The sequence below is a fragment of the Abramis brama genome (genome assembly GCF_963993115.1).
Source record: "Abramis brama genome assembly, chromosome: 9".
In the NCBI taxonomy this organism is placed as follows: Eukaryota; Metazoa; Chordata; class Actinopteri; order Cypriniformes; family Leuciscidae; genus Abramis; species Abramis brama.
This window is the reverse complement of record NC_139971.1, coordinates 36,191,987-36,212,432: the sequence shown is the minus strand read 5'-3', so window position 1 is coordinate 36,212,432 and position 20,446 is coordinate 36,191,987. Positions and strand designations below refer to the sequence as shown.

At 39.6% G+C, this 20,446-nt stretch overlaps 2 protein-coding genes across 3 annotated transcripts in view; one reads left to right on the top strand and one right to left on the bottom strand.

Moving 5' to 3' along the window:
• Positions 1-12,802: 12,802 nt before the first annotated feature.
• LOC311089531 (leukotriene B4 receptor 1-like) lies at positions 12,803-13,750 on the top strand (the record flags this gene model as incomplete). Its single annotated transcript, XM_084124256.1, has 1 exon — positions 12,803-13,750. The coding sequence occupies one exon, from the start codon at positions 12,803-12,805 to the stop codon at positions 13,748-13,750; it is 948 nt and encodes a 315-aa protein (XP_083980382.1).
• Positions 13,751-14,319: 569 nt separating this feature from the next.
• bcar1 (BCAR1 scaffold protein, Cas family member) overlaps positions 14,320-20,446 on the bottom strand; it is an 88,689-nt gene continuing 82,562 nt past the window's right edge. For both annotated transcript variants that reach the window (XM_084125247.1, XM_084125246.1), the window contains exons 5-7: positions 19,053-20,270; positions 18,003-18,089; positions 14,320-16,835 (exon numbers count right to left, since the gene is read on the bottom strand). In XM_084125247.1, coding sequence (XP_083981373.1) covers positions 16,323-16,835; positions 18,003-18,089; positions 19,053-20,270 — 1,818 coding nt within the window. In that variant the 3' untranslated portion in view covers positions 14,320-16,322. The remainder of the gene's footprint in view (positions 16,836-18,002; positions 18,090-19,052; positions 20,271-20,446) is intronic.

The following is a 20,446-nucleotide window of genomic DNA, read 5'->3' as shown; positions in this document are numbered from 1 at the left end:
GATGCGCGCGCTGTTTTCAGTCTAGCTGCTGCCAGTCACGATATGATGACATGATGAAATTCATCTCCAGAGCCACTCTGAGTCATTTTACCGTTTCATTTGAGAAAAACTATCGTCATATCATACAAAAAAAACATACAAAACAGTGGTGGGCGGTTCTTATCTTTATGTTTATTGCATTTTTTTCGTGAAAAATTTTACCTGCAACTTACACTTTAACTGTACATATTTATGCAACTGTGTATATATATACAGTGAGGAAAATAAGTATTTGAACACCCTGCTATTTTGCAAGTTCTCCCACTTGGAAATCATGGAGGGGTCTGAAATTGTCATCGTAGGTGCATGTCCACTGTGAGAGACATAATCTAAAAAAAGAAATCCAGAAATCACAATATATGATTTTTAACTATTTATTTGTATGATACAGCTGCAAATAAGTATTTGAACACCTGTCTATCAGCTAGAATTCTGACCCTCAAAGACCTGTTAGTCTGCCTTTAAAATGTCCACCTCCACTCCATTTATTATCCTAAATTAGATGCACCTGTTTGAGGTCGTTAGCTGCATAAAGACACCTGTCCACCCCATACAATCAGTAAGAATCCAACTACTAACATGGCCAAGACCAAAGAGCTGTCCAAAGACACTAGAGACAAAATTGTACACCTCCACAAGGCTGGAAAGGGCTACGGGGGAATTGCCAAGCAGCTTGGTGAAAAAAGGTCCACTGTTGGAGCAATCATTAGAAAATGGAAGAAGCTAAACATGACTGTCAATCTCCCTCGGACTGGGGCTCCATGCAAGATCTCACCTCGTGGGGTCTCAATGATCCTAAGGAAGGTGAGAAATCAGCCCAGAACTACACGGGAGGAGCTGGTCAATGACCTGAAAAGAGCTGGGACCACCGTTTCCAAGGTTACTGTTGGTAATACACTAAGACGTCATGGTTTGAAATCATGCATGGCACGGAAGGTTCCCCTGCTTAAACCAGCACATGTCAAGGCCCGTCTTAAGTTTGCCAATGACCATTTGGATGATCCAGAGGAGTCATGGGATAAAGTCATGTGGTCAAATGAGACCAAAATAGAACTTTTTGGTCATAATTCCACTAAACGTGTTTGGAGGAAGAAGAATGATGAGTACCATCCCAAGAACACCATCCCTACTGTGAAGCATGGGGGTGGTAGCATCATGCTTTGGGGGTGTTTTTCTGCACATGGGACAGGGCGACTGCACTGTATTAAGGAGAGGATGACCGGGGCCATGTATTGCGAGATTTTGGGGAAACAACCTCCTTCCCTCAGTTAGAGCATTGAAGATGGGTCGAGGCTGGGTCTTCCAACATGACAATGACCCGAAGCACACAGCCAGGATAACCAAGGAGTGGCTCTGTAAGAAGCATATCAAGGTTCTGGCGTGGCCTAGCCAGTCTCCAGACCTAAAGCCAATAGAGAATCTTTGGAGGGAGCTCAAACTCCGTGTTTCTCAGCGACAGCCCAGAAACCTGACTGATCTAGAGAAGATCTGTGTGGAGGAGTGGGCCAAAATCCCTCCTGCAGTGTGTGCAAACCTGGTGAAAAACTACAGGAAACGTTTGACCTCTGTAATTGCAAACAAAGGCTACTGTACCAAATATTAACATTGATTTTCTCAGGTGTTCAAATACTTATTTGCAGCTGTATCATACAAATAAATAGTTAAAAAATCATACATTGTGATTTCTGGATTTTTTTTTTTAGATTATGTCTCTCACAGTGGACATGCACCTACGATGACAATTTCAGAACCCTCCATGATTTCTAAGTGGGGGAACTTGCAAAATAGCAGGGTGTTCAAATACTTATTTTCCTCACTGTATATATATATATATATATATATATATATATATATATATATATATATATAGTACGTTTTTAACATGATTGTGTGGTTCTTAAACTAAAGAGTATGGAAAACTTTAGACTATTTTGTATGTGAATTAAGTTTTTTTATTAGAAATTCATAAAAACAAATTAAAATAAATAATTTAAAAACATGTAACTCAGTTGTCATGTTAGGAAAATGTATATTTTGTTCAGGTCAATTGGATTTGGGAATTTTTTAATGATTATTGAATTTTGTGAACACTGCTGAAAACTAAATGCTATATTTATAATTATTTATAATTTTTTCTGGACATAGCTTTTTTCACTGACTCATAAGTCAATTCATATTATTATTGTTATTAATTCTTAAAATCATTTCATCTCTTTCGTAGTTTTGATAACTGCACTATCCATGGACAACACTTTAAACTGTTTTATTTCTCCCGTGAAAAATTGTGGTGGTGGGGGGGACAATCCTTGAATATAATAGTAGCGGCCTAAATACTTATAATTGTCCCGTACACAAAGTATGGCCCATAATCGCTACACTGATCTGGGCCACACACCTCCCATGCACAATCGGCCCAAATGTTGTCTGCCGTCATGCAGTGCCATCATTGCCACACTTGGCCCACAGTTGGCTGACATGATCTGGGCCACACATCTCCCATCCACAATCGGCCCAAATGTTGTCTGCCGTCATGCATGCAGTGCCATCATTGCCACACATGGCCCACAGTTGGCTGACATGATGCATGCCAGTGCCGGCAACAGGCCAGCAGTGCCATGATGAGGCCACATTTGGGCCAAGTCTGTTTGCTATGTGGGTACAAGCGCCAAACGTATTTTTGTCTGAATTCCGTAATAAAATTGACGGAATCTAAGAGCTGAGAATTAGTTTAATATTAAAAGTACCTCTTTGCTCCACAATTTTTCTGTGCGTGAGAAAATGGATGTGTGGCGTGAGAGCGTGTGAAAAGTGTCAATTGCGTGAGTCTCACGCTCAATGCGTGAGAGTTGGCAGCCCTGAATTTACGGCAGCCTCCGATCAGGAGTAACGGATGGAATAATATATCAGACAGACTGAACTGCATCAATATGCTTTTACCTGACAGACTTCAATTCTTTAGACATATATGATTATTTATGCTGACATTTACACTCGCTTACATTTTAAGAGAGAGAACATTATGTGAAAAGATTACCTTGTTAGCGGCTATCTTTAACACGAACCCGTCCTTAACAGTGCGCCGCTGTGTGCATCGGTCCATGTTGTGCATGTCAAATATCAGTCATAATCAATAAACGTAATTTCTTGTTTTTTGTATCAATATTTATTTATTGATCCTTATTCATTTCATTTCAAATACAGTTTCTGAATGTTATTTACATATAAAAACACTTATGCTATTCATGATCAAGTATCGTATTTAATGGAAACTTATTTTTACCGTTAGTAACGTGAGGCAAAAGAATAAAGTAATGTAATGTTGATGTGAATAAATAAATTCACGCCATTTCAACACAACATCTGCTCATGTATTTGAAGGCTGCTATTGGATCATCGAGGCTAAACGTCATATTATGCGACTACGCATTACTTTACGGAGAGCTTACGACCTACTAGCTACGTTCTGCCTTACGAACAAATGGTGCAACGGAATAAAGTTCAGAGTTAGTTACAAACTAGCTAGTAGTTACTAAGCCTCTAGTGTGGACTTCACGTTCCAATTTAAGAAAGAACTTACGAACGGCTGGTGCAACCCTACCCTGATGTTTGATGAGGCGTGTGTTGTTCAACTTGTCTCTGCAAAATCCCCCACAGTTGCCCATAGTGTTAGGTCAGGTGAAATGCATGTCCATTGAAGGATTATCACTAGGGAATGAAGAGAGTCATTGTCATGTTTGAAAAGTGCTGAACAACACTGGGAATAAGGAGAATGAGAATTGTGAATTTATGTCACCTTTAATTTAGCACAACTCCTCACTCCTTCAGCACTCATTCATCCCTATATGTAATGGATAATGTAGAGCGAGGCGGTTGTTATAGCGAATATAACCCCGACAGGCTGATCAGGACCCCGATGCGAAGCGGAGGGATCTTGAATCAGCCTGAAGGGGTTGTATTCGCTATAACAACCGCCTCGCTCTACATTATCCCGCTTATTAAATGGCTACCTATCAAATGAATCAATAATTTGACACAAAATATTGATTTAAAAAGGAGTTTATTAATTTAGAAAATAGTCCGTTCCGTCTCTACGGTTAGAATCCTGCGTCCATAGCAACGCTTTGTTTTTCATGGCAACGGTGTGTTATACTTAGCAGCGGTCTGTTATCAAGAAATAACAGACCGCATTCTACATTAGAATTCAACCAAGCCATGTAATAAAAGAACTTAACTACCACTGAACTTCACTGTGGGGACTAGGAACTTCTCACTGCACTGCTCCCCCTTGCAATGTGATACGTCTTGAATGCTGTTAGATCCAAAATTATCGATTTGGTCTCATAAGACCAGAGTATGGATTACCAGAAGTCTATTTTTGGTAATATGGGCCTGGGGAAATTAGTTTCTATGACTAAATGGAAAAAGTTTTAATGAGTTAATTTTGCATTGGCTAGGTGTTAGTTCCTGTGTGGACATCAACAATGCATTTCACTTCTGCATGTTGCGACTTGCAGTGTGATGTGTGTGATATGAAACAGTCACTCTTCTCACAGCTTTTACCAGCTCTGAAACATTTCTCCTGCTCTTTTCTTAGCAAACAAAAATCTCTCATGAAATGAAAGCTTAAATTGAAGGCCTGATTGTTTCAGGGATTTGTCACAAGACCATTCTTTTTGAGTTTCTGTGTTACTTTTGCTTTGGTAATCCTCTTGTACCAGTATCCTCTTTTGTGCAAAAAAATAAGTCTTCTGACAGTTCTCTCTCAAGTGGTTTCATTGTTGTCAGTATTAAGTATGAGAATGATTCAATGAGCTATATAACACTTTTAAGTGTCAAGAAATTACTTGTTTATATGTGTTGGTTCCACATAATTACCTGTTGATTAAAAACTGCCTTCATCTTACTCTAGACATTTTGAGACTTAAAAATGTGTTCTCATTTTTGCAACACAACATAACAATTAAAAGATTCTTACACTTTGATAAGAATCTTATTTTCCTGATTAATATTGATTTGCTAGCCTAGAAATCTAGACGCACCCTAGCGGCAGCAAATTTTATTTTGCAGCCAGTGTCGTCTAGCAATTCTCTGTTGGCTTGCGAGCTGGAAAAACCAAACTCTAGTCAGGCCAATCACATTGTGTAAAGAGTCGGTGGGTGGGCTTAACATAATGACAGCAGAGTTGTGATGATTCCACTGAATTCCCTGCTACTTGAAAACAAAGCAGATGGCTGCTGCTGCTGCTGCTGGCGAACAGCTGTCTTTCGAAACGTCTTTGGCCGCAACTCTGGAAGACTTGGAGTTAAGCTTTTCTTTGAGAAAAGAGCAAAGAACGGCACTTAAGTCATTCTTAAAAAAGGAAGATGTGTTTGGAGTTTTGCCAACCGGATACGGCAAAAGTTTAATCAATCAACTAGCTCCGCTGGTGGGAAAACGCTCTGGTTGGTTGTAGCGCTATCCTATTGCGTGCAGAGGGAATTTGAAAGACAACCGTTTATTCCGCCCCTTGGATTGAGCCCTGCCAATGGTGTGTTCCCATTGGCAGCCAGTTCCCACTGGCTTGTCAGGCTATTGATATGCTTCATTGGTAAATGATCAAGCAGAGCTGTTGGAACATTATGGGCCCTATCATAAATCTGGTGCAATGCGGCACTAGGCGCAACGCAAGTGTTTTTTGTTAGTTTCAGCCCGACACAGTCACTTTTTCACGTCCTGTGCCACATTGTTTAAATAGCAAATGCATTTGACCTATTTGTGCACCCATGGTCTGGTCTGAAAACGAGGTTTGTTCGAGCGCATTGTTGGCGTGTTGCTATTTTGAGGCAACTGAAATAGACTATTTTTTGTTGTTGTTATTTTAAGGGCGCATTAGTAATATGTGCCTATAGGCGGGTGCACAATGCGCGTACACTCTGCTTATTACACACACAGGGACGCGCAGCAGCATACAAACTAGCCAAATATTAAAAAAATAAAAGGATTACAATGTAAAAGATTAATATTGTGTACATAAAGATATGGTGGAATCCAGCTTGTCTCGTAGATGGTCTGCTCACGCGCTTTAACCTTATGCACGAGCAGATCCGTTTTTAAACTAGCAAAAGTGTATTCGGACACGCCCTAAGTGAACTTGTGCTGTGCACTTTAGACCATGCCCTTAGGTTGTTAAAATAGGGCCCTATATCTTCAAGGAACCCTAATATGTCTTCTGTGTAAGGAGTAACATATATGTATATATATATTTGTGTGTGTGTATAAATTTGCTGTTAAATTATTGAAGTACCCCTGGTGTTTTAATCTAATATTTCAAATAAGATAAATATTTTAGTTAAATGGGCTTTGGGCTGGTTGTCTGGTTTAAACTGTATATGTTGAGTTAGGAGGTAGGGGGAGACCAGGGAGTGTTGTAACACATGGGGTCTGTTGTAACACTGTCAGTTTGACAAGTCAGAAAAGAGCTATGGTGATTTCATCAATATCATACACTCACATCACTCTTGAGCTCACTGGATAATTGGGATGTTACTGTAAGCAACATTGTACATTTTATGACCAAATAAGTATGAAATAAAAAATCTTATCAAGATTTATTTATTTTTCCCTAGCAATCATTTGACTTGCATAATCTAAAACTGTTTCTCTAGTTTAATTTGATGCTTTGCATTCTTGCTAAATTCAGACCCACATGCTAAAACAGTTAGCTAAGTTATGGCTGTTTGGGGTGGGGATAGTTGAAACAGTTCATTAAAAATGTTACAACCAACCCCTTATGACAATTCCAAATATAAATCACATCCCTTAAGTCAAAATCATGTGAGTTTTTTGTTGCACTTTGAGGGATTTGCGGTAAATATGACTCCATCATAGTTTATGCTCATGTCTTATCGGATAAAAACATTATCCACATCAATTGAGCACGTATAATTTTTTGTGCACATTTGTTGAATTATGTGCATCTCGGCATTTCCATCCAGAGTTTTTATGTGATATCCCAAAATTCACATAAAATAGGTGGATGGCAACATAACTAGTGACTGAACTGTTATGTGACAAGAATACAGTACAAACAAAAAAAAACACACGACAATCGTTTTTGTGCTAAATATCAAGTCGTTAAAGAAATACAATACAATGTTTTTTTGTTACTTTAAATTGTTTACTTTTGTAAGACCCGCTATATTGGTCCAATCTGCCGGTCCGCCAATACACGGGGAAGGTTATCACGTGTTCTGTCCTCACTCATGCAAAGTATTGGTTGGTTAAATTTACAATACATTTAGTTATGTATTCTCTCGTTAATTCATCTGACTCCATAAATGAAAGGTTTTAATAATATCTGTGCCTCACTAAAAGTGAGCGAATGTTTAACTATTCCTTATAACCATTAAAGGAACAATGTCAAAATCAGTTAGAATAATCACATGTAACAATTTAATATTTCAGATATCAGAGATCAATTCCACAATCAATTCAAATATCTAGAACATGATTATACATTGGTTACACCAAAGAATCTTACCCAGTTTGCACCTGAGATAGAGAGAGAAAAAGGGAGAGAGAGAGAGAGAGAGAGAGAGAGAGAGAGAGAGAGAGAGAGAGAGAGAGAAAGAGACCACCTATTCCATTTGTGACCAGCAAAGAAGAGCCCTGAGAGCCAGAGCACACCTTCCTTTATCCCCTTGACCAGGTGACATGGGGGATGGGGGAGGCCACCCTCAAAATGGCTTCTTATTCAACAAAAGGGGGGTGACATTATGACTAAATGTTTAGTAAAAGGGCTACATTAAGAGTAAACGGAAGAACAGAAGAGAAAGAAATGTGTGAAAACCACAAACCAGAAAGAACATCAAGAGGAAGAATGTTAGGGTGCATCATGGGCTGATACACCAGTGAAAGGGTGCATCAACACCCTTGATGCCATATAGGACCGAGTTCAAGAGACTTCCTGCAAAATGAGGTTTGGAGAGTGCGACTGACAATGGAGATAACCCTGCAAAAGTTGGTTTGAGTTGATTTATTTAGCTTGTTGCTTAACTGATTTTATGTGTTGCTACTTTATTATTTTACTTTATCCACAATAAATTATTTACTGTGAATGTGCAAGACTTCAAATGCATTAGCTGCAATTGGTAAACAAATAGAAGATGAACAAAGTGCAATAAACCCTAAAACTATTTGTGCAGAATTTTCTGTACAGCATCATGGGTAATGTAGTATTTCAACACAAATTCCATTTTTAAATAAAGTTATTTTAAAAAATAAGCTGAAATAATGTGAACAGATAACTTCAACAAAATCCATAGATTAACAACTTCGGAGCTCACCAGAGGTCTGTAAAGGTTTATTTGTTATTGTTAAAAAAAATAAAACTTTTTGGCGTTTTTGCCTTATATTATGATAGGACAAGTAAGTAGACAGGAAGCAAAGTGGGTGAGAGAAAGAGAAAGAGAGGGAGACGGGATCAGGAAAAGTCCACAAGCAGAGACTCAAGCTGTGTCCCAATGTGAAGGCTGCATCCTTCGAAGGATGCAGATCTCGAAGGATGCAGCCTACGCGTCCTTCGAAGAACGCACCATGTAGCCTTCGTAGGATTTTCTAATTGCGCAATCAGGTGTTCCTGATCAACGCTCCTAGCGCCAAGCAACGGTGCGAGAGGACAGCTGCCATCCTGATAATTCATTTGATATAATTAAGTAAACAGCTATGGAGCCAGAATTGGCTATTGTCATTTTTATGTTTTACATTTTTACTGGAGGACATGTATTTTCGGCTTAGCCAAGACCATGGCCAGCTAAATTAAGCTGGTTTGGGCCGGATTACACTTTAAACTGTTCAAGTATTGGGTGTTAACTTAACGTAATGTAATGATATATGAAAAGAAAACTTACATAGGCCTCTATATATTCAAAGGTTCAAATGTTCACTTTTATCTTACATTGATGCGATTTTGTAGACAAGTGTATTATTTTTATTATGTACACAAATGGACCATGGTGAACATATTTACACAGGTTTTCAACCCTGTTTGAATATAAAACCCAGTTGAATTTAAAAAAGTCCAGTGCAAACGTTACTCCCGCTCGTCATCGGCAGCTTTCAGTTGCCAGGCGACAAGAATAATTCCGCCGTAGGCTAGACCGGTCCGAGCGCTTCAGATGCGCCCTTTGATATGGGACGCAGCTGTAGTTAGCAACAATTTGTTAATATTGTGACAATAGGCCTACATTTTGTTACTTTAATTTTCGTAACTACATACTTCGTTAAGTATTCATGTATAAATGTGAAGTAACCTACTGAAGTACTTTTTTTCCCTCACAGGACAGCAACACTAAAATTATGTTCTTTTACAATATGATGCATTGTATTACATTAAACTATACAAAAGTATATAGTTTAAATGTAACAACGTTGAAAATATTCAGAAGTAAAATGCAACATACGCAGTAATGCAGTAGTAGCCAAATATAAATGCAAAACCATCATAAAAACCTTGACAAGGAGTTTTTTCCCCTGCAGAATACATACCTTTAGTTTTACTCTTGATATCTTAAGTACATTAGAGTATGCAAGATAATTTTGCCTAACTAAGGTTTGAAATATATGACTAGTAGTTTTTCCCCAATTCAGTATTAGTAGTTATGAAAAGTACTTTTTTCATAAATATACTCTTACTTACTGAAAAATATCTCAGTGACATGGCAGCCGTCGATTGAGTCAGCCCTGCAAACCTGTTGTTAGACAACTTAGTGGATAGTGTAAATATGCACTCAAACACTCTGGAGACCATCCCAGATGATGTCCCACCAGCAGGAGGCCTTCCCAGGGTCTCTATTGTGGAGCCCATCCCGGTCCAGCAGCACCACCAGGGTCTCCCTGCTCAGCTCAATAAAAGTCTACATCATTTTTTCTTATTTTATGTACTGTACATTTAAATGTTTATGTTGATTTTTATATGTTTAACGTATGTTGGAAAAAGTACTTTTATGTAGCCAAAAAACAAATGATTTTCATTTACCAATTTTATATATATATATAAAAAAAAAGGTATAGAAGAATTTGTTTCAAGTAGAAAATCAACAATGTCCAGAACAATTCATTCTCTTTTATTTACACATTTAAAGTTACATAAAAATAAATAATGTACAGATTTTTTCTTTCCTTTTAAAAAAAAGTGAAAAAAAGTGAAACAAGAATATGTAGAAAAAAAAATATTTTTCAATCATTCTCTCAAGAAGAGAAAACAGTCTGTCCATCCTCTCCCTTCTTTCCTGTGCTCTCCTCACCTCTGCCTCCCTCTCTAGTAGCATGTCTTCTCTGATCAAGTCCAAAAACTCGTCCTCTCTGTCTCGCCGCCTTCGTGCTGCTGGTGCTCCTGCTGCTGCTGGTGGTGCCGCTGCTGGTGGTGCTGCCTCTGGCTCTTCCTCACCGTGGGCACCCACTGCTGAACTCTGACCTGGTGTGTCCTCAGGGATTGAGGCAATGAGGACAGGGGGGTTGGTGCAATGCCCCTGACCCAACACCTCATCCATGAGGACAAACCTGGGCCAAGTTTCAGCAGTGGGTTTCCCATTCACACCCTCTCCTGTCCCAGGATACTTGCAATCCTAAGGCAGAGCAAATTAACCATGGCTTGTTAACAACAACAGCGCAATAAATTTCAGCAAAGATGTGTGTATTAACTTTCTTTGTATTTTTTTGTCCCATTATTATTATTATTATTATTATTATTATTATTATTATTATTATTTGCCTGTATGGGAGTTACCTTCCCCAGCAGACCCATTTTCTCCAGAATTGCTCTAAAAAAGCAGAAAAGGGTACTTATGAAAAATATTAACACAAGGGTGCAATCTTAACATTAGTGCATTGTTAACACTGCAAAATATGACACATCAGGACATGCATACAAAATACTTCAGAAAAACATATGGTTAAAACCTTTGTAGACATAGCTTGCATGACAGCACTACAAAAACACATAAAAGTGAAACCCCATTGCCTTATCTACTGCTTTTCTTATTGTTGTGGGCTTTATAGGGTGAGTGATATTTCTTATAATACACAAGTGAGATAGACTAGTGCAAATATTACAAGTAGGTTGTTAAATTAATATTAGCACAAGTTTTGCCTCAAACCACCTGACAAATGAAACCACACAATGGTGACGAAAGAGTTAAGATGAAGTTTATAAGAAAGAAAACTCTTTTAACTCTGGTTTCGCTAGCTATTTGAGTAAATGAAAACATAATACTTACATTTAAATGTGAATTTGCTGTCCACCACCGAACTCTAGTCTCAGCCGCCTTTTTAAAAAAAAACAAAAAAATGCCGTCGTCACTGGCGCGCAATGACTTATGGGGTAGGATAGGGTAGGATAGGCTGCTAAGGACCCTTTTATGTATCCTTCCTTTCACGGGGAAAAGAAGGGTGCATTTGGCGTCGCTTCTGAATCATGGTAGCCTTCGTCGCACCACGATGACGCAACCGGCCTTCGAATACGGCCTTCGAAGGATGCAGAATTGAATTGGGACAGTCTTCATCGCGCCGCGGTGACGCAGTCGGTCTTCAAATACGGCCTTCGGAGGATGCAGCCTTCACATTGGGACACAGCTTCAAACTCAGGTCGGCCGAAGCACAACATTGTTGTACATCAGCAAGCTGACCACTAGGCCATTGGCACCATGAAGTTGGTGTCAGTTTTGTAAATGTTATATCCTCATTTTTTAAGAAACATGGGGGGAACAGAATCCGATGGCAAACCATCCAGCTTTCGGAATCAGTTCCCCCACCCACCTGATGAGAGATTTTGATGTTGTGGCTTAAAAGATGCTGATTCTATTCTATGAGGGTATGGAGCTGAACCAGCATCAGTTTGAAAAATATTAGAACATTCTTGTGGAAGAAACGTAGGGGGAACAGAATCTGACAGCAAACAATCCAGCTGTCAGAATCCGTTCCCCCACCCCCAAGATGTTTATGTAGTGGCTTAAACGATTCTGATTCTATTCTGTGTAGGGATGGAGCTTAACCAGCGTCAGTTTAAGGGTTATTTTTTGCAGTTTTGCTTTATATTATGATAGGATAAGTATGTAGACAGGAAGCAAAGTGGAAGAGAGAAAGAGAAAAAGAAATCGAAGACTCGAAGTCAGGTCAGCCAAAGCACATTGGTGTTATATGTCAGCAAGCTGCCCACTAGGCTATTGGGACAAACTAGCTGGTATCAGTTTTTTAAATGCTAGAACATAATTGTGTAAGAAACATGGGGGGATCAGAATCCGACAGCAATAATTTCAGCTGTCAGATTCCGTTCCCCCACCCCCATGACTGTCTTGATGTAGTGGCTTAAACGATGCTGATTTTTCTTACACAATTATGTTCTAATATTTATCAATCTGATGCTGGTTCAGCTCCATCCCCACACAGAATAGAATCAGCATATTTTAAGCCACTACATCAAAATCTCTTATCATGTGGGTGGGGGAACAGAATCCGACAGCAATCAATCCAGCTGTCAGAATCCATTCCCCCACCCCCAAGGGGGTGACCCTGTTATAAACTAATCAGACATAGAAATACACGTTACAATAGAGAGTAAAATGGACTTTTTCCCTTTGTGTTTTTGCAAGCACTTTGTTTTTTGGGAAGATTGAGATGTGAGCAAAGCTGTGGTTTTGGTTTAGAGAAGTGTGAGGAGTCAACATAGCCCCTGTTCTTCAGCAATCATAGCTCAGATTCATTATTTTCCAGACAAGAAATTGTTATTATGGATCTAAGATTGGGCTTCAATTCCACATCAGAACAGATTGCTCCTGCTGTAGTTCTGGGTTTGTGCTGTTTGGTGGGTTTGCCAAACAATATTGCAGTAATCATCAGCATTGCTCGTGAGTGGAACAAAAATTTTAGCTTGACCTTAAGCCTAATGCTAAACCTTGCTGTCTCTGATGCTTTGACCCTTTGCTTGGCTCCTGTCGTGCTGTGTGGAATACTGTTTGGATGGAAACTTGGCCTTTGGTCTTGTAGGATCCTGTTCTTCTTGGGTCACTGGAGTCTGTATGTTGGTGTCCTGACGGTCACCTCCATGAGTGTGCACCGCTATCACAATGTCATCAAGTCAAGGGTCACTAACAGGAAGCTACTGCACAGACTGGAAAGACGACACAGACGCCTTCATCTGACTGGCATCTGGATTCTAGCTTTTGTTTTTGCCCTACCAATATTTTTCACTCAAGGACTCAAGTACAAGGATGGATTGCAAAGATGTCAGAGGACAATGGAGTCGCAGTCTATAGTAGTGGCTGTTTTGCTTTTTGAGATCCTGTTTGGGTTCGTCATTCCATTTTTGATCATGTTAACATGTTATCTCTGGTTGCACAAAGGCTTGAGCCAAAAAGCCAAGAGCTCCAGTCTAACTAAAGCTCCACAGGACCAGAAACCCAGAAATCAGGGGGCAAACGTTAAGACTTACAAGAAGAGACTTGTGGTCAGCATCGTTGTGGCTTTCTTTCTGTTTTGGACTCCTGTGCACATCATCAATGTGATTGATATAGTTACTACTCTGACTAAAACATCTCATCCAGATGTTTATGCCCGACTGAAGTCCTTCCGTAGAGTTTATGGTGATACAAGCAAGACTCTGGCTTTGCTAAACTGCTGTCTGGATCCTTTTCTCTCTGTTTTCTTTTCAAGGAATGTCATAAAGTGTTGTAAGTAGAACCCCCAATTGTTTTTCAGTCTGTAGAAAGATGTAGAACATTTATAAAAACAACCCTGTTATGAATTTTTGTATTAACAAATAGTATAGATAATCTCTACCATGTACAATTAACTACAGTTATGCACCCTGCTTCCATCCTCTCTCTTTACAGTAATACAAATAATTGAATTGCTGCTATAGTGTCTTATAAATGCTGTTCCTCTTTTATACTGAAAGGCATGTAGTTATTGTGTCTCTGTACACACTGTACATCCTTGCTTCATAATAACCCTGACGCTAAATGCTCTAACTCAGAACTTCAGCTGAACAATGAAACTATTTTCTTTTAGAGCTTTGAAACAAGCAATATGAAAAATGAAAGTTACTTGACTTGACAGAAACAATAAAGGAAACATGCATGGTGGTTTAAACACCTTGTTAAGTTTCACAGAAAAGTACCAGACATGTGGTTGACATGATGATCAGCTTGCACTGTCAGTGTACATCTGTATTAGGCGAATAACTGTTTGAATTAAAAATGTATAGATGTGCATGTTTTAAATACACTTGTATCACCAAAAACACGATTAATAGCAAGATAGACTGGAATTTATTTTTTTAATGAAAATATATTAAACATATATTTCCAGTTATGCAATTTACAGTAACATATATGTCAATATCATTTGAATCCTTGAACACAGATTTGAAAACAGGATAACAGTACAACATACATCAGGTCACCGTTTGGCTTAAATGCTTCTTTTTTCTTTATTTTTTATCAACTGGATAAGGATTTTGACTATATGCACAACAACATGTTGCAGTACTTAAAAAGTTTAATAAGTTTCATTAAACTACTTTTTCTGACATATTCTTAAATTTAGAATACAACCAACAGGGAGCTAGAAGACAAGGCGAGGGAGGTTGAGGCAGGTGGTTCAGGTCTCCATTCAGAAACAGATGCATTGGAGGAAGCTGGTTTTGGATATAGTACACTTGTGCACTGCACGCCTCAGTCTATGTTGGATGTAATGCGATATCTGAGATCTCAGAGACAGAAATGAAATCAGCGACTCTCGGGACGTTGTTGCCACGATGCACCTGTCCAGCAGGAAATGGCACTACAGTCGAGGTCAAAAGAGGCTGAAGGACTGAATATCGACTCTTCTTGAACATAATCAGATCTCAAACAATAACATGATAAGGTTTCAAACTTCCCTAAAACATGCCAGAGAGGTACAGACATGAGCAGGCATTCGTGGAGCTTGCAGGCATTCGTGGAGCTTACAGGCATGAAATTGTCAGAAAATGTTCCTGATTTTTCACTACGCTTGATTTCTAAAGTGGTCCAAATTGGATGATGTGTTCTCCACTGCTTTTGTCGCTTTGCATTGGTACATCTGGGTTATCTGAACTCTAGAAGAATGGCTGCGTTTAACTTTAGATATACACTTGCAAACTTCCCTATAAGCACTTGCCCTCTGAGGAATCCCCGCCACCATTTTGAAGTGCGTTCAACTTCGTCAAGTGGACGAGGGAAGATTATTTGGACAGACCCTCGCCTCCTCGATTTTGACTGAGGGAGCGAGTCTACTCAATATGTTCACTTCAGGCAGATCCATAGACCACAATGCAACATGATTGTGATGTCACAGCACATCACGCTTAATTTACCCCCATCCCACACATTGGAGTTTTGACATTTAACCGCATAATACTTGTAGCTAACTTAAGCTGACTGTTTGTTACACAGTTTATTGTATTATCATTTTTGTTTGTGTAATTTTTATATATTTTCTCCAACAGCCCAAGCATACATACAGGCCTATAGAATGGTCTGAAAAACAAACTGATAAGGAAAAAACTGTAATTGAATAAATCAGCTTGATTCCAGTGATCAGGGGCTTATGGCGTTTCATTTAAACACATTGCAAGGGTTCCGCCAGTAGTGGGCACTCGTGCAACACAAGCAATGACGTGCATCCGAGTGAACAAGATGGAGGGAAGATATGGAGGGAAGATAGCGAGGGAAGGGCCTAAAAAAAATGGGCTAAAACGCAGCCCGTCTGTCAATCGGCTCACTCCCAGCATGCTTTGAGTTCGCACTGTCCCAGCCTCTTTGAACAACAGCAAGAGGATTAACATTAAACACCATTTTTGCTTCCAACAGGCACAATTCATTAAAAAAAATCTGATCTTTGATGGAAATGGTTGTACTTCTACATACACGTTTAAAAATTTTAAACACCTTTAGTCAGCATCTCATAATAATAATAATGATGACAATTATAATAATCAGAGCAATAATTACAGTTTAGCTATAATAATGCATAATGTCTTAAATCTACTCTTTAGATATGTTCCATCTCTTTCTCCTCCATTGTTCAAAAAGTTTCTCAAATGTTTGTGTTCGTCCCATTAAATTGTCCCCGACATACAGCAACTTAAATATGTACAATGATTCATTTACAACCAATGGCTCTGCCCATTAAACATTTTGTCCTTTTTGGAGATAAAAAGCTCATGGCACAGGGTACGTTTGTCCAGTGAGTTTAAAAGAGGCTCTGTGGCCTGTTCACCCCTTGACTCACATGGCCAGTAGCTGATTGAGTGCCATGCGGAACTGCTGAGTGCAGCCCGCGAGCTCCCGCACCCTCTCCGTCATGTCTCTGGCGGACCCTGGCGAGGGGTACTGCAGGGCTGCGGTCTTGGTGCTCACCACAATGTCTTTGAGCTTGTCACAGAGCGTGTTGCTGTGCTGGGCCACCCTGTTGCGCACCTCGGGAGACTTGGCTTGCCTGGAGAGCGTGTCTCCGATAAAGACGAGCTTGTGAGCGCTGAGGATGACGAATTTACTGTGGGCAACAAAGATTTTGGGCGGCTGGTTGTTGTTGATGGAGGAGTAGAACGCATCGATGGCGTTGGTAAGCGTGGTGATGTTGGCCTCGCACTGCTCCATGTAAAAGAGCAGCAGCTGCCGGTCGCCCATGCACAGCTTACTGCGCGGCGTCTGAGGGTACTGAGAGGGCGGAGTCCACCCCGAAATGTCATTGTTGATTGGTCGAGAGACTTCCTGCTCCAGCCGCTCAAACTGCTTCAGCTGTTGTGGGTTAGGGACACGAGTGAATAATATTGCATTTAACAGATGAACAATAAAGAACATTGTACATATATAAATAAATAGATGAATAATAAAATGTTTATTTATATAAAATGTAATATTTGTAAGTGCAGGTATAAGTAATGACATCTTTATAGTTAAAGGGATCATTTACCCAAAAATAATTTACTCACCCTCAAGTTGTTTCAAACCTGTATGAATTTATTTCTTCTGCTGAACACAAAATAAGATATTTTTAAGAATGTCGGTAACCAAACAGTTGATGGGCCCCATTGACTTTCATTATATATATATATATATATATATATATATATATATATATATATATATATATATATATATATATATTTCATTCTATGGAAGTCAATGGGGCCCATTAACTGTTTGGCTACTCATATTCTTCAATATATCTTCTTTTGTGTTCAGCAGAAGATGAAATTCATCCAGGTGTGGAACAACTTGAGGGTGAGTAAATGATGACAGAATTTTCTTTTTTTGGGTGAACTATCACTTTAAATTATGTATATGTCACAGAAAAAAAGAAAGAAAAAAAGTGTATAATGTGGTTGGTATGTGATATAACAGGGCTCTTTCAACTCTTTCAATTATTGTGTGATCATACATTTATTTTTGTAAAATATATAGTATATGTATGTATGGAAATAAGTTTCTAAAATTCAAACGATGCTAATGTTAAAAAGCTGAAGCTCAGCTAAATGTTTCAAAGGCCCAACAAGTGGCTTTGTAAGCATTAAGTATGTAAATAAATGTGGTAACACTTTACAATAAGGTTCATTAGTTAACATTAGTTAATGTATTAACTAACATGAACTAACCATGAGCAATACATTTGTTACTGTATTAGTTAATCTTTTACATTAGTTATATTACTTAATCTCAACATTAGTTGATAAAAATACAGCTGTTCATTATTTGTTCGTGTTAGTTCACAATGCATTAACTAATGTTAACAAGATTTTAATAAAGTATTTTTAAATGCTGAAATGAACATGAACAAATATTAATAAATGCTGTATAAATCCAGTTCATTATTAGTTCATGCTAACTAATGTTGTTAACTAATGAACCTTATTGTAAAGTGTTACCATAAATGTATTCAATACTATAGCAACTATAGTCTCATACCTGTTGTTGTTCCAGCACAGTCTTATTGTGTTTGATGCTCCCTTTTTCCATCAGCTGTCTTTGGTTCTTTTCAAACTCTTCTTTACCCTGTAATAGAAAGTTAAAATACATTTTTTATGAATAAATACTTTACAGTCTATGAATAGATGGGTGAAATACAGTTTGTAATGCATGTTCAAAAATGTGTCAACTTGATTTGATTAAAAAAGAACAAGATCATGTTAAATTATTTGTGCATAACCAAATTCATATTCATAAGATAAGCCTTTGCTATTACATGAAGTCACGACCGGCATGCAACTGTTCCCACCATTCTTAAAAAAACAAAACAAAAGTGCATGTGCATCACATCCATCCATTCTTTAACTTCAAACAATGTGCACTGAAAAGTTTCCATTCAATCCATTGGGTGTCAGTATAATATCACAGTGAAACTCAGCCATTTTCAGTTGTGGAAATTACAGAAGTCATATGTGCCCCCTCTGATTTTTCAGCCAAGTGCATTTTCAAATGCGACTGGCAAAAAAAACATATATACTGTATTTATATCTTTGACAGTTAAATTGCACAATTATTGTAGGTAAAAAAAAAATGTAGCAGAAATGAGCCAATATGGTCACAGCATTCACATACTATTTTTGCAATATATTAAATAAAAAAATATATAAAATATTACAATTGTACATTGTTTTTAAAATACTAAATTATCATAAAGTTTATAATAAAAATTATCATTTGCATGACATCTGAAAGATGAAGAGATATCTGTGCACAGTTTCAGCAAAACTTTTGACAGAACACACAGCAGACGCATAACAGCTGGTGCTAAAGAAAGATGTATGTGGGCTTTGAGGAAAAGCAGGTCTGCACATGCAATCACAGTGATTGATGAAAAGGTCTAAGGCTCGACACAGTGGGGATTACAGGTAGAGCCCACATAGGGTCGACACGCAGATCAGTGATCATATTGCTGGCTGAGAACATACACCTGGATCTTGTTCTCAAAAGGAAACAAATGAACATTTTGGGATGATTTAATTTTTAGCGTACCTGTAAATGGACATAATCGTAGTCCTCCATCCAACCTTCCTCTGTCGTCTCGTGCGGCCTGTCTGGAGTCTCTTCCTCAGCTGAGAATTTGGGAGGGGAGGGTAACGGGCGGGACTGGATGTTGCCCCGTTCAGGTGTGCCTGACTGATAGGCTGAGATGTTGTTGTTGTTGGTCAGCTGACCCAGCATGTCTGGAGTATGGGGAACGGGTGGTAATGGTAGCTGCTGCTGTTTGTTTGTCCGTTTGAAGAGCAAAGAGGCATTACCATGGAGAAACGATGCTAACTGCTTGGTGTCATCGGGCACGCCGCGGGCACACATGACCAGCCGGTCTAGGTCGTCCCCACCGGTGCCTGTAGATGGTGCCATCAAGGCTGCGGGGGACCAGCCCAGAGAGTCCAGTGCCTGACTGTACCTCACCAGACCTTGGAAGGCCTCTTCCATCTTCTGCACCTGCTTGCCAAGCTTGGTCTGCAGCGTGCGGTCAGTGGCCTGGGTGGCGTTGGCCACGGCACCTCTAGCGAACTCCAGCAGGTCCCGGACAGCCACGCGAATGCGGTCCACGGCCTGTCGGATGGCAGGGAGGTTGGACTCCATCGGAGTGGGGCTGCGCCAGTTCCCACTGATGAATGACATTAGGAGGGACACGGAGCTCTCTACGGCCTGTTGATGACGGGTCAGCCGCTCCATGGCCTGGTCCAGATCCAAGAGCAGCAGGCGACCCGGCCCAGAAGATTCACGCACCGGCACCATGTCCAGAGAGGACGTGGAGTGGTTACTTCGAGTGCTCCCTGTGCTGGACGCCGACAGGCGTTTGAAGCTGACCGTTAGCTCCTCTGTGGCCGCTGCGTCACGCACCACCTGAGGAGGCACATCGTAGATGTAGTCGCCCAATTCTTCAACTGACGGCCGCTCGCGGGGGAAGTCATACACATCTGCAGGGTGGTGGTCCTGTAGGCCACTCTTCCGCAGGCTGGCAGGGATGTCATAGATCTCCTGGCCCTCAGGCTGCCGTTTCGCTACAAGCTGAGGTGGAGGAACATCATACACGTCCTCTGGAATGGGAGGCTCGGGACCGCCAGGGATCTGAGACATAAAGGCCTGGTTCTGATTCTCTAGGCTCTTCATCTTGGCAAAGTGAGGAGGAACATCGTACGTCTCCTCCCTGATTGGACAATCTGGAACATCTTTGCTGACAGATGGAGGAATGTCATATACCTGTAAAGAGGAATAATGTGTTTACCAAAACTAGCCTGGTATAATCATAACCAAACTCATTAGGGATGTACTGATATTAACATTCTGGCCGATACTGTTGATAATTAGTCAATCATTTTAAATGTTACAAGTGAATTTAGGCACCACAAACAGTACAGTATGAAAATTAATGTTTT